Raw genomic sequence first — 15,725 nt, forward strand, 5'->3', positions numbered from 1 at the left:
CGATATTCCTGCTGAAGAGAAGGATGAGATTATATTCTCTTAATAAGTCTATAAATCGATTTCGATTGGAGTGTGTAGGAATACTCTTGATAGATTTACTGATACTTTGTGTAAAGGAGGATGAGATTAATTTCTCTTAATGAAGTTCATAGACTATTTGGTCGGAGTATGCAAAGTTACTCTTGATGAATTCACCGCACTAAGTGCGAAGTGGAGGCCGCTTCAATAAGATTTTAACAGGAAAATCTTAAAGCACTTGGCTAAAAAAAGGATTCAGGACACATGGCCGTAAGGTGTCAAAGGATTTCGATTTTCACCGGAACATAGTGATATGCGTGGAGTATTTTTCTAACTTCATTCAATGATGCACTTAGTTCAAGATTTGTTCACTAAGTAGTCAATGATTTAGAAAAACCTTCACTAGCTAATGGTTCAAGTCCAAAAGACACCATTATTGATGCATGTTGCTAGATTAATGTCTCAAAATATTTTTTGGATTTTTTAAAGATAAAATTTCTTGAAACAAGTGGGGGATTGTAAGAGTTAGTGTTTCAATTAATTTTGAAACAAATTCATCCGTTTTGAAATAACAAATTCATGAATGTGAGTTGTAACATTCATTTATTTTAATTCTTTGTTATAAACTTTTGCAATAAGTTTTTTTTTTAACTCTACGTTATGGGTTTTTGAAAGACAAATTTTTTGTTTCCAATTCATGAACCTGATAAATTCTATTAATTAAAAATCTTTTTCTTGCAAAACTTTTTATCCTATAAATTGAGTTTCCTTTGGTTGAAAAAGAGAACATTAAAACAAAAAATACTTTCCCTTGAAAACACTTGTGAGAGATTGATCAAAAGGTGATATCACTAATTCAAGAATAGAAGAGCAAAGATTTTTAATTAATAGAATTTATTAGGTTCATGAATTGGAAACAAAAAATTTGTCTTTCAAAAACCCATAACGTAGAATTAAAAAAAAACTTATTGCAAAAGTTTATAACAAAGGATTAAAATAAATGAATGTTACAACTCACATTCATGAATTTGTTATTTCAAAACGGATGAATTTGTTTCAAAATTAATTGAAACACTAACTCTTACAATCCCCCACTTGTTTCAAGAAATTTTCTCTTCAAATTGTTAGAACAAATGAACAAGAATGATAAAATTACAAGGAATACAAAATAAAACTTGCTTGGCTTAGAGGCACGTTAATACGTTTCTTGAAGATAATTGGAGTCTCTCCCACGAGCAATCGGAAGAATAAATAACAACTCTATCTTCGGGATTCAACTAAGCCACAAAACAAGTAGCATTCAAGAATGTTGCTCTTCTATTCTTGAATTAGTGATATCACCTTTGATCAATGTCTCACAAGTGTTTTCAAGGGAAAGTATTTTTTGTTTTTAATGTTCTCTTTTTCAACCAAAGGAAACTCAATTTATAGGATAAAAAGTTTTGCAAGAAAAAGATTTTTAATTAATAGAATTTATTAGGTTCATGAATTGGAAACAAAAAAATTGTCTTTCAAAAACCCATAACGTAGAATTAAAAAAAAACTTATTGCAAAAGTTTATAACAAAGAATTTAAATAAATGAATGTTACAACTCACATTCATGAATTTGTTATTTCAAAACGGATGAATTTGTTTCAAAATAAATTGAAACGCTAACTCTTACAAGTTATAATGGTTTTTTAACTATAAATAAATAATAAATAACAAAAATACTGAGACAGAAACAAACATAAAATAGAATTAGTGCAATATGAAATTTTTGAACTTTGAAAGAGGTTTGATCCAAGAAAATAAAAATGAACCGTATTGAGGTGTATGTGGTTTATGATAATATGAAGTAATTACAATTATTTATGCTAGTCCTAATCGTGAACTCTACATTTTCTAGAATTCACAATTCTCTCCTAAATCTATCAAAGAGTCGAAGTAATGAAAGTTATAATTTAACTTCAAAAAAGTATCAACTTTTCACACTACAACAAAATTGATTATCAAGGACAAATAATTTCGTCATTAATAAATCATATTTTCGCCACTAAAAATCATATATGACGAAAAATAATTTGTCACTCAGTCGTCACTAAATGTGTGTAACTAAAAGTATACAAAAACGATTTATTGCTTCGTCGTTAAAAGTGTTATATTAACTACAAAAAGAAAAACCGTCCCAAAATGCTTAAACATTTGTGACAAACTTATTTGTTGTAAAAAATATATTTTTTGTAGTTAATAGTATGTTTTATCACTAAAAAGGTTATAACTACCGACAAAATTATATCATCGCTGATTATTTTACTTCAATCAGTGATGAAATCAATTGTCTCTACATTTTTATGCATTTTGTAGTTGAACAAAATATCATATTGTAACAAATAACTATATTTTATATACAAAATATTATATATCTCCCTATCTTAATCTTTTCAACCTTGGTCAGTAGCTCACACATTATGCTGCCTTGGGAAATCAAACTCAAAACCTTAAGGTTGGAAGTGAAAAGTGCTTACGATCAGACGAATTCTCTCTTGTTGTTCATTTTTGTTTTATTTTATACTTTATTCACTTCTTTCAAATTTAACTTTTGTAGAAACTATATATTATATGATTATTTATAGTCATACACAAATGAATGAAATTTACCACCACAAATCATTCAAATGTAGATTATATTTTAATTAAACTGTGTATTATTTTAAATATCTCTAAATATATTCATTTCAATTTTGTCATTTTATTTGTAATGACCCGGTAGGTCATTTTTGGACATTTTAAATATTCATATAACTAGAGTGAATTAATTGATGGGTAATTGTGAATAATTGACTTAATCGATAGTTAATGGGCTAAAGTGATAATTTATTTGAGTCTCTATACTATTTGACCTTTATATATTTAAATAAGTAGTAGGGTTTATCTCTTTTTATACTTAATTAGTTTTATATGAAAAGAAAAGGTAATAAGAAGGGGAGAAAATTACCTGAGCATCGGATGATAGAGGCAGAGGCACAAGTCGATGCCATAATAAGAAACCCATGCTTCAGGTAAAATCTTTAAAAAAAATTTGTATTATTGTCCTAAGAAAAGAATGGTTTACTAAGGGTTGATGATATTATTATATTAAATTAGAAATTGGATGGATTATAGTGCTTTTGGTTGGAATTTAAATTGAGAAAGATAAGAAGTGTATATGAAAAGTATTAAACTGTCAATCGGTGGGGAGTAGGCAATTAATGTTGGAGTTCATAAATATTTTGTCTTACATTTGCCATATGTGTGGCATCAATTTTCGATTGGAATAAAACAAAGGGCAAACTTCTTCAAGTAAGAAGAATTGATGGTTGGGAGTAATGAGACTTGGCGATGGATTGACTTGTCCACATTGATTAATTCTAATAATGAAAACGAAGCTAATAAAAGGCAATGTGAATAATGGGTTGTGTGTGATGTGTTGATAATAGAAAATGGTATGAAAGACTTGTTGAATCATTGTTGATGTTGTGGTGAATTGTGCAATGTTATGAAAATGGTGATATCCTCTTTATTTGTGTGAACATGTCATTTGCATTATTTTGAGACATGGTTGTGAAAAGTGTTATGTACATTGAGAAAGAATGAGAACTTAAAAAGGACGTACAATTACCGTCTCAATTTGTATGATATTAAAGAAAGAAATTTTTAATGTTTATTTCACTATAAATCTATCTCGTTAAAAAAATATAGATATTTTGTTTAATTATGTGAGTTAGTTTGACTAGATACAGAAATTAAGAATAAAAGATTCTAAACATTATGGCCTATAAATCTATCTCATTAAAAATGTTTAGATATTCATGTCATTCCAAAAAAAATAAGTTAGTTTGACTAGATACAAAATTTAAGAATAAATGATTTTTAAGATTTATTTCTGAATTATGGACTATAAATATATCTCATTGTGTGTGTGTGTGTGTGCGCGCGTGCGCGTGCGTGTGTGTGTGTGTGCATGTGTGTGTGTGTGTGTGTGCGCGCGCGCGCGCGCGCGTGTGTGCGTGTGTGTGTGCGTGCGTGCGTGCGTGTGGGCGTTGTGTGTGTGTGTGTGTGTGTGTGCGTGTGTGTGTGCGTGTGTGGGTGTGTGTGTGTGCGCGTGCGTGCATGCGTGTGAAAAAAAAGAAATTATTCTAAAGTAGTTGAAAGGAAAAATAGAACTTCAAAAGAAATGATGAATTACATGTTTATTAGTTCTAATGCTCCTGATAATTTATGGTGTGAAGCTATATTATTTGCATGTCACTTACAAAATAGAATTCCTCATAAAAGAACTGATAAACTCCTTTTGAATTGTGGAAAGGTTATAAACCTAATTTGAAATATTTAAAAGTGTGAGGGTGTCTTGATAAAGTTCTTTTGCCTGAACCTAAAGCGAGAACATAGTGTTAATTGTATGCTTATTGGATAAAATTAACATAGTGTTGCATATAGATTTATTATGTTGAAAATGATGTGCTTGATTGCAATAATATTACTGAGACAAAGAATGCTAAGTTTTTAAATCATATTTGTTCATTGTGTGATAAAATTTATCATGTACCTGTTGAAAGAAATGGTAGGAATATCGCTAATATGGAGGAACTGAAAAGGAGGAAAAGACAAGAAAATAATATTTTTCTTATGAAAATGATTTTCAAACTTTTCTTGTTGACAATGAAACATTAAATTATTTCGAAGCTATATGTTCTTCTGAGGCTTAATTTTGGAAAGAGTCAATACAATCTGAAATTGATTTTAATTATCAAAAATAAAATATGAATTTTAACTGATTTACCTCCTGGTGCAAAACCTATTGGTTGTAAATGGATTTTCAAAAAGAAACTTAATGATGATGGATCTATAGATAAATATAAATCTCGGTTATGAGCAAAAGGATTTTCCCAAAAATAAGATACTTATTATTTTGATACATTTGCACCAATGACTAGAATTTCCTCTACTCGACACAAGATTTTTATTCACCAAATGAATGTAAAAACAACTTTCTTAAATGGTGACTTAGAAGAAGAGATTTATATGGTTTGACCCGAGGGATATATTATTTTTGGACAAGAAAACAAAATTTGTAAGTTAGTTAAATCTCTTTATGGTCTTAAACAAGCTACTAAAGAGTGACATGAAAAATTAGATCAAGTCTTATTGAAAGACAATTTTTTCTGTTGAAGTAGATAAATGTTTTTTTACCAAAATTGTAGACAATGATTATGTGATAATATGTTTATATATTGATGACATGCCTATATTTGATACAAGTTTAAATATTGTGAATGATAACAAATTTATTTTGTCTAGCTACTAATTTTGATATAAAAAATTTGAGTGAAGTAAATATGATTTTGGGAGTTAAGGACTTAAGGTAATAAGGAGTAAACATGGTATTGTTGTCACAAGAACATTATTCAGAAAGACTTCTTACAAAGTTTAAATATTTTGAGGTGACACATGCAGTCACTCCTTATGATGTTAACTTTAATTGAAAAAGAATTATGGTGATTCAATTGCTTAATTAGTCTTAATATGCTCAAATTATTGAATGTCTATTGAATTTGATGAATATTTACTAGGTCTGATATTTCCTATGTTGTATGTTGATCTAGTAGATATACTCTGTCCCATTTTATATGTCATTTTTTTACTTTACACTTGTATTAAGAAATGATCTAAGTTTACATTTATACTCTCATTTTAATGTTTTCTTAAGTCAACTTTATTAATAAATGACAAAAATAATTAGCTATTCTAGCAGGGATATATTAAGCAAAATATGGTGATTTATGCATAAGTTTTATAAAATTACAAGTATTGTGATCCAACTATTTATAGAAAAAGATGACATATAAAATGGAACGGAGGAATATTGTATAAGGTAATTATAGGAGAAAGAGGAAAGGGATTGACTTTGTTTTTTTGGTAGTTAGTATAATGGAGCATTTATTGTTTTTGCAACTTTAATTTTTTCTAAAAATAATAATGTTAGGTGAATTATTAAACTAAGTACTAGTTAAAGTATAATCATGTTTGGCAAGTTATAGAGTAGCTAAATCATTTTCGGTAGGTTATAAAACAGTCATTCAAAATATTTTGGGTAAATGAACAACTAAACTACTTTTTTTTTTAAAAAAATCTCAACTCAACAATGTGATAGTTTTTTCACATATGTTTCATGCAAATAGTATATAAAGTATGAATTATATTTAAATTAAGTGCAATGACTAATATCGAATTTAATGTGGAAATAATATAATCTAAAATTAATGTACAATTAATTTGTTGATCGACAAGTGATTAGATATTCACTAATTCTTCAAATATGAACAATTAACACTTCTTATAAATAATAATTTCTATTTGTGTTCCACTTCAGTGATAAGATTGCTATGTCAAGACTAAATATTAATATGTTTTTGTGATTTAACTGACAAAATGACCAACTTTAGTTAACAACTACTGATTTTGTGAACCAATAGTCCAAATAACTTCAATGAAAAGGATTATAACAGTAAATTAAATCTAAATCTAGTGAGAAAATCAAACTTCACCAATTCAAGAAGGCTCATAAGAAGGCAAAAGTCTAGGCAAGCGGGAAGAATAAGGAAAAATATATACTTGGTCTACTTAAGCTGGTCAATGGACCTTGCAATGACAAGCCATCACAAGAAGGTCTACATGGCCAAGCCCCAAAGACTCTTATCGGTATCGAGTTATAAGGACTCTCTAACTATAAATAAATAAGAATAAGACAGCGTCACGCTCCTAGCCTACACCCTGGACGTGGGCGGCACTCAATGACCATTGCTGGTCTTGAGCAGACCCTTGTCCTGACTTACTTAACTCAACGGAAGACTTAACTCAATAAAATAAACATTTACAAAAATAACTTGAATTAAATAACTTGGACAAAATGACACTTAAGTCTCATAGCAAAACATATGCAATACAAAGAAGAGACTCCAAACTAAATTGTCTGGTCTATGAACCCTTTATAATACTAAGATGGATGTTGGAACAGACCCCACAATATCAATAAAAAAAAAGACCAAAAAGCAATAAATATATGTCCTCTGTAATGCAAGGAGTCTCACAACTACTCCAAGTGCTTAGGTAGATCAACGAGGCGCTGGATGATGCTGATCCGGTTTACCTGCGTCTGCATCATTAAACGATGTAGTCCAACTGGAATCAGTACACTGAATGTACGAGTATGCGAGTCGGAATGCTAAAAACTTATGCTTGAAAGGAATTAGAAGTAACACTTACCTTGGTTCTACTCAACCCATGAATAACTTGACTTAATATGAAGTAGGTAGACATATGCAACAAATATAAAAAAAAGACTTCCTTCTTTGGGTTGAGGTAATTACTCAACTCTTAGCTTTAAAAAGATCTCTTGGAATCAACGTTTTCTTTTTCTTATTCAAAACTCTTTCTAAAGAGTTTCCTCTTAACTTAAATGTGAAAAAATGTCACGCCCCGAGCCTACACCCTGGACGTGACCTGCACCCGATGATCATTGTTGGCCTTGAGCAAACCCTTGTCCTGTTTTACTTAATTCAGTGGAAGACTTAAATCAACAATAAACAAGAACTGTTCTCACAAGGATAACTTGAAAATAAATGTTTTGGCCAAAATAACACTTAAGTCTCAAAATAAAATATCTAGAATGCAAGATAAAAAAAAAGACTCAATATTGATTATTTGATTGACTATTTGTCTAGGAAGCCTCTATAATATTAAGTTGAATGTTGTGACGAACCCCTTAACATTCTATAAATGAAAAGATTGAAAGCAACAAAAGAGTCCTCCAGATGCAAAGAGGTTCACCACTGACTCAGGATGCTCAAACTAGATCAATCAGGTGCTGGATGCTGATCCTGATTACCTACGTCTGCATCAACTGGCATTAGTACATTGAATGTACGAGTATGCGAGTTGGAATGCTAAACAAAAACTTTATGCTTGAAAAGAGTAAGAAGAAGCTTACCTTGGCTCTGCTCAACTCATGAATTACTCAACTTAAAATAAAACAATAAAAACACATGTGATATATATAAAGCTTTGTAAAACAGTAAAACAACTTAGTTCGTTAAAGAAAATGCAACAATAAACTCAACTTTACTTATATATGAAAGTAATATAGTTTATATGAGAGATTCTCTAACCGACAACCATCAGTATGAGCCTAGGCGATGGTACAACGTCTTACATCACGTTGAAAGAGGACTGTCCCATACCTTTCCATAAGTATGGACTATGCTAAAAAGCCACTAAGGAATCTTCAAAAAAGTATGACCCTTCTTCTGTCCATGTTGTCAACATAGTTTATGGGGGCTTGATTTAATTGAACTAGCTTCCCTATATCGGTGGTCAATACTACTACCAAAATACTTAGCTCATATGTTTTCAAAACAACTTCTTCTCTGGTTTGAGGTAATTTCTCAAACTTAGCTTTAAAAGCTCTCTTGGAAATTAATTGTCCTTTTTCTAAAACTAGCCAAAGGTTTTGTTGGAAGTCTAGCTTCCTTTCTTGCTCAAAATGTGAAAACATTTGTAACTCTTAGGGAACACTTAGTTCCCTTATAAGTTTTGAGAAATGAACTCAACGCTTTACTCTTTTCTTTAACTTGCAACTTAACTCTTAGAGAATACTTAGTTCCCTTATAACTTTTGATAATTTAACTCAACTCTTTACTCTTTGCTTCACTTTTAAATTGAGCCTTAAGGCAAAGTTAAAATGTTTGTTAAAGACTCTTGGAAAGTTTATGAACTTACTTTGACTTGCTTCTTAACATTTAGACTTGACTCTTAGCTTCTTTGACTTTGATCTTAACTTTACTTGAATTGGATTATGGATTAAAGGTTCATGATCTCATGTTTATGGATGATTGCATGATGTTTAGATGTACCGTAGAGTGTTGGAATAAACTAAGAAACATGGGTAAAAGATGGGGAATAAATGGGGTCTCTAGGCATCCTTGGCGCTCTGAGAGGCGTGGGTCGCTAGGCCCCAAACTTCAGAGACCAATTTGGGGCGCCTTGTTTGGCCCGATAACCCAAGGCCCTACGGACAGAGAATGTCATGTGAAGATATGGGAGGCGCAGCGCCATAGGGCCCTATAGAAAGACGTTTTGACTCTTCTTCTCTTTTTTCATATCTAAACCCTCAAAATATTAGGATCATTAATACCCTCAATACCCAATATATTCGACTCGATAAACAACCCGGAAACACGAACCAAATCAACTCTAGGCATGCTACAACTCAACCAACAAGAATTCAATAATGTTCATCAAGAACTTCAATTTTCATAATTCAATCTACTCAAAATTCGCTGAATTAAACAAGTTGGTGTGTGGGTGAACTAACCCAACATGAAAAAGATCTCATATACCTTGATAGGGATCACCCCCGACGAATTCCACTCGCAAAACCTAAGCTTTCCTGGCGAATTCTTTATCTTTCTCCCCTTTTCCTTCTTATCTTCTCTTTTCTCCAAGACCTAATGGTAAAATAACTTTTATAATCTGAACTAAAGCTTAATTTTATCCCAAATAAACCCTTAAAATGAATTAGGAAATATATGGGTGAAAAGACTAGTTTGCCCTTACTTAAATTCGGAATTGGACTTCCCTTACTTCAACAATCCAATTTTCAAAAGACATATTTCTCTCATAACATATCAAAATCATGCAAACTCGGCACCTTTGGAAAGATATTTCCAAGGTCTTTCCAACCATATAAAGAATTGACTCCAACTCATTCTGATCTAGAAGTTATTGCCATTTGTAAATGACCAAAAATTCACTTTCTTAACTTTAGGAAAATTTTCAGATTTTTCCTATTCTTTCCAAAAGTGAAAAATTTTAGTTTCTCAGCTTATTATAGGGTATTTCGAGTTACGAGATGTTACAAAACATTTATACACTCTTAGGAAATACTTAGTTCATTTATAGCTTTTGAGAAATGAACCCAACTCTTAGGGAATACTTAGTTCCCTTATAACTTTTGAAGGAAGATCTTCAACTCTTTACTTAAATTGAAGAGCATTAAAACGACGTGAAGACGTTTAATAAAGAATCTGGAAACTTTAAGAACTTTGCTTTGGTTTTCTTCCTAATTTCTAAACTTAAGTCTTAATTTTTTTGACTTTAATCATAACTTTCCTTAAATGAAATTGTGAATTCAAGGTTATGATGCTTATTTTTTGGTGATTCCTAGGTGTTTAGAAATCATTTCAAGTAATTAGAATCACTAAAGAGTGTTAAAATACCTTAGAAGGACGTAAAAAATGGCTAAACTATGAAAATTGAGCGAAAAACGCCGATTCGGGTGCATTCGGAATCGTCGCGCCTTGTATTGCCTTGGTGTGGTTGACGACCTTACTCTCGCATTTTTCAACACTACACTCACAAAACCTCCATAGTTATTTTCTCAAACCCTTAGGATCATCAATACTTTCAATACCTGATAGATTTAACTCGAAAATCAACTCTGAGATTACGAATCAAACATCTATTGGCATTCAAACAACTCAACCAACAGGAATTCGACCATATTCTTCAAGAACTCACTTCTTAACATGTAAACAATTATAAAATCACTAAATCAAAATAAGTTTGATGTGTCGAAATAATCCAACACAAAATATCTCACATACCTCGATAGGGATCACCCCCGACGAATTCCACTCGCAAAATGTTGGCGATCTTGACTTCCCTCCTTTTTCCTTCATTTTTTCTCTCTTCTCCAAGCCCAAAGCGTAAAGTTTAATTTTTTGATCTGAACTAAAACTTGTTTTTACCCCAAATCCATCCCTAAAACGAAAGGAAATTAATTCTTGAAAAGACTAGTTTGTCATGTCTTAAATCCGGATTAGATTTTTTTTAGTTCAACAACCCAACTTTCGATAGGCATATCTCCCTCATACGATATCAAAAATGCGCAAACTCGGTGGCATTGTAAAGATCTCTCCAAGGGATTTTCAACCATATTCATAACTACCTCTAAATCATCCTGAGCTAGAAGTTATGATAGTTTGAAAATGTCCAAAGCTCACTTTCTTAACTTAGGAAATTTTCCACATTTCTCCTTTTCTTTCAAAAAATGAATATTTTATCTTATTCCTAACTAATTCAAATTGGCGAGATGTTACAGACAGATACATATACAAAAAAAAATTCTGGAGTTGGAGTTACTACAGTGTGAAATTTTTGAACTTCGAAGGAGGTTTTAACCAAGAAGGAAAAAATGAACCCTGCTAATTAAGGTATGTAGTTTATGATAATGTGAAGTAATTAGAATTCATTTTTGTTAGCTCTAATTCTGAACTCGACATTTTCATAAAATTCACAATTTTCTCCTAAATACATAAAACACACTCAACAAATGTGGTTTATGTGTAAGTTTCAGTCTTTTTTCATTTATTGTTGAAATTATGATATTAACCGTTCTGTTTAATTTTATTTGATCAATATTGTTTGAATATATTTATTTATTTAATTTATTACTTTTATCATATCGAGAAAGAAAACCTTTTTTTTTATTTTATACTCATTATTAATTTAGCTGAAACAAAAAGGCATAAAACGCATTACGATTTATGAGTAAGTTTTAGTGTCTACGTTTTTTATTGATGAAATTACGTTATAACCCCTTATGTTAATATAGGTAATAAAACGCATTCAACAAATGCAATTTATGTGTAAGTTTCAATATTTTTTCATTTTCGTTAAAATTACAATATTCCCCTTCCGTTTAATTTTATTTGTTCAATATTTTCTGAATAAACTTATTTATTTTATTTATTACTTTTATAATATCGAGAAAGATAATTATTTTTTAATTTGATATTCTACATTAATTGAGATGAGAAAGAAAGGCGTAAAACGCATTCAACGAATGCGAGTTATGGGTAAGTCTCAGTGTCTTGGTTTTATATCGATGAAATTACATTATTACCCCTTCTGTTGAGAAATGCATGAATCGCATTCGACGAATACAATTTAAGTTTAAGTTTCACTCTTTTTTCATCTATTGTTATAGTTACTATGCTACCCTTTCGGTTTAATTTTATTTGTCCAATAATTTTTGAATATGTTTGTTTTATTCATTTATTACTTTTATCATATCGAGAAAGATAATTATTTTTTATGCAATACTTAACATTAATTGAGATGAGAAAGAAAGACATAAAACTCATTCAAAGAATGCGATTTATGTGTGAGTTCCAATGTCCTGATTTTCTTATTGATGAATATACGTTATTACCCCTTCTGCTAAGAAAGACATAAAATGCATTTAAAATGTGATTTATGTGTAAGTTTCAGTGTCTTGATTTTTTATTGAAGAAATTACGTTATTACTGCTTCTGTCAAGAAAGGCATAAAACGCATTCAATGAACGAATGCAATTTATGAGTAAGTTTCAATCTTTTTCCATATATTGTTGAAATTACGATATTACCCGTTCTGTTTAACTTTATTTTTCCAATATTTTTTGAATTTATTTATTATTTAATTGATTACTTTTATTATGTCGAGAATAGAAAATCATTTTTTCATTTAATATTCAACATTAATTGAGTTGGTAAAGAAAGGCGTAAAACACATTCACCGAATGCGAGTTTTGGGGGTAAGTCTCAGTGTCTTGGTTTTTTATTGATGAAATTACATTATTATCCCTTCTATTAAGAAATGCATAAAGCACATTCAACGAATGCAATTTATGTGTAAGTTTTTGTCTTTTTCCATCTATTTTTGCAATTACGATATTTCAATTTCAATTTAATTTTACTTGTATTATATTTTTTAATATAATTATTTTTCCATTTTAGGCTGAACATTAATTGAGCTGAGAAAGAAAGACATAAAATTCATTCAACGAATGCTATTTATGGGTAAGTTTCAGTGTCTTGGTTTCTCTTATTGATGAAGTTACGTTATCACCCCTTCTTTTAAGAAAGACATAAAATTCATTTAACAAATGCGAATTATGTGTAAGTTTCAATGTCTTGGTTTTTTAATTGATGAAATTACGTTATTACCCCTTCTGTTAAGAAAGGCATAAACACATTCAACAAATGCGATTTATGTGTAAGTTTTAATCTTTTTCCATTTATTGTTGAAATTACGATATTGCCAGTTCTGTTTAATTTTATTTGTCCAATAATTTTTGTATGTATTTATATATTTATTTGATTACTTTTATTATGCCGATAAAGAAAATCATTTTTCATTTTATACTCATTAATAATTGAGATGAAAAAAAAAAGGCATAAAATGCATTCAACGAATGTGATTTATGAATAAGTTTTAGTATCTTTGTTTTTTATTGATGAAATTACGTTATAACCCCTTATGTTAAAAAAGGCATAAAACACATTCAATGAATGCTATTTATGTGTAAGTTTCAACTTTCTCCTATTTCTTGTTAAAATTATGATATTACCCCTTCCGTTTAATTTTATTTGTCCAATAATTTTTAAATATACTTATTTCTTTTATTTATTACTTTTATCAGTCTAAATTATGTCAGTAATGTTTATGTGGCTATAAATCTATTTCAATATAAAAGTTTATATATACTGTTTTAATTTATATTTGTTAGTTTTGACTTGATATTGAATGTAAGAATCGAAGATTTTTGAAATCTACGATCTATATTACATTAATAATGTTTGTGCGGTTATAAATTATCTAGGTATAGAATTGTGTTTGTTTTAATAGGAATAAAAAAGAAAGTGAGTCGTATAAATTTGAAGAATAATAAATATTTAGTCTTTTTCTTTCGGTCGTTAATGATTTCATATGATCTTTTCCTTCTTATTCTTGATTCCTTCCTCCCTTCTTTCTTCTCCTGATTCATTCATGTTCAAAGTTTCTTTAAAGCTTGCTTTTAAAATTGTGCTATAAACTCGAATTGTTTCGAGTGAATTATATATGAAAAGACTTGAAATATTGAGTATCTCATGTCTAATTCTTTGATTGTTTAGATATGATTTTGAGTTTTTCGGGATTTAAAGATTTCATTAGCCATTAAAGTATTATATATATTCAAAAATAGTAGATACAATACGAATTATACATTAATTAATGACGGACAAGTAATTAGGTATAATCTGTACCTACAAAGTTAAACAACTAACACATACTTTCTTATAAATGTTATTCTTGATTTCTGATCTACTTTAATGATTATGTTACTCTATCATGAACAAACACTATTATTTTTATTTTTTGTGATTTAATTTTAAAAAATGTACAGTTTTAACTAAGCCTATGTATGATTTAAGCATAAAAAGTGTACAACTCTTATTTATTTTGTGATGCAATAATCCAATTAACTAAATTAAAATGATTATAACACTAAATTAACTCTAGATAACAAATATTGAATGTGATACCTACACTAAATAAAAGATCAGCTTGTGTGCTCTTCATTCACAATTGATATATACATGTAAAAGATTTTGCTAAAAGTATTGAGTGCAAATATTATATGATTAACTCTAATTTTTTCGTAAAATACTTAAATTATTTTACTACAAGGTCATAGAAAAACCTTGATAAAGAGCACCTCACCCTAAATGGGATTTACGCGATGCGAATCCAAATTAGTTGGACTCTAATATAGATACCGAATAAGAAATCAAAAAAGAATTTTTCCAAACGGATGACATACCTAGCTAATCAAACTGAGGGTTCTGCTGCATATACTTACTTTAATGAAGGTATTAACATTATTTCCATAAACTAACTAAAATAATAATAGCTAATCATAAGTAGTTACTATCCATTCAAAATTATGAGAAGTTAATATTTTTATACCATCAAAATCATAATAAAAATAGACATGAAGCAATATTTTTGCAGTTACAATAACATCTTGTGGGTGATGAAAATCCTAATCTTATTTGCATTCTTCATGTGAATCTGCGTCAAAGTACCTGAAATCAGAAGAAAGGAATAAGTAAAAGATAAAAAATGTTACAAAAAAACAAGATCTTTCTTGTCTAAAAACGCGGCATTTGTGATGTCTTTATTCAGTATAAACAGTTCATTTGCAATATAGTTAGTGTTAATGAAACTTATAGCAGTAATTACTTGGTTAAGTGTTGATGAAAGGGCAGCCCGGTGCATTGGATGTTGTACGTAAGGGTCTATTGTATGCAATCTTGCATTGGACGTTGTCAAGGCAAAGGGAGCACTGGAGGAGATCGAGGGTGGTTGGAAGAATCAAAGTTGCGGCAAAAAGTTTGAAGGGAAGTGATACAATTGCAAGAAGAAGGGACATATGGCCAAAGATTGTCACTTCCCACTTAGGAGGTCAACAATAACCAGAACTAAATGAAAGAGAACCAGAGAGTTCCGCAGAAGCATATCAACTGCTGGATATGTGTTTATACTTGGATCAAGAGCAATCTCTTGGTGTACCAAGAGGAAATCAACTGTGTCGTTGTCAACAACAGAAGTGGAATACCGAGCAGCGGCAATGGGAGCTCAGGAAATCACTTGGCTTGTACAATTGCTGAAGGACTTGCATCAGCCAATGGAGTATTCAATTCCATTGTATTGTGACAACCAGTCGGAGATAAACTTGGCGGAGAATCCAGTTTTTCACGCTAGGACTAAGCGTACATTACCATGTTCTTCGAGAAAAAGTTCTTGAAGAAGAAATGGAAAT

At 30.2% G+C, this 15,725-nt stretch overlaps 1 protein-coding gene across 1 annotated transcript; it reads left to right on the forward strand.

Moving 5' to 3' along the window:
- Positions 1–15,159: 15,159 nt before the first annotated feature.
- On the forward strand, positions 15,160–15,710 carry LOC107024553. The gene is made up of 2 exons (XM_015225550.1): positions 15,160–15,367; positions 15,460–15,710. The coding sequence occupies exons 1-2, from the start codon at positions 15,160–15,162 to the stop codon at positions 15,708–15,710; spliced, it is 459 nt and encodes a 152-aa protein (XP_015081036.1).
- The last annotated feature ends 15 nt before the right edge of the window (positions 15,711–15,725 follow it).

The sequence above is a fragment of the Solanum pennellii genome, chromosome 1 (genome assembly GCF_001406875.1).
Source record: "Solanum pennellii chromosome 1, SPENNV200".
Lineage (NCBI taxonomy): Eukaryota > Viridiplantae > Streptophyta > Magnoliopsida > Solanales > Solanaceae > Solanum > Solanum pennellii.

What these genes read in the sequence shown, in the direction of transcription:
- LOC107024553 (XM_015225550.1), top strand. Translation starts at nt 15,160, where the DNA reads ATGAAAGGGCAGCCCGGTGCATTGGATGTTGTACGTAAGGGTCTATTG. An exon ending in TGTCACTTCCCACTTAGGAG is followed by an intron (nt 15,368 to 15,459) that starts GTCAACAATAAC and finishes TTGGATCAAGAG; the next exon opens with CAATCTCTTGGTGTACCAAG.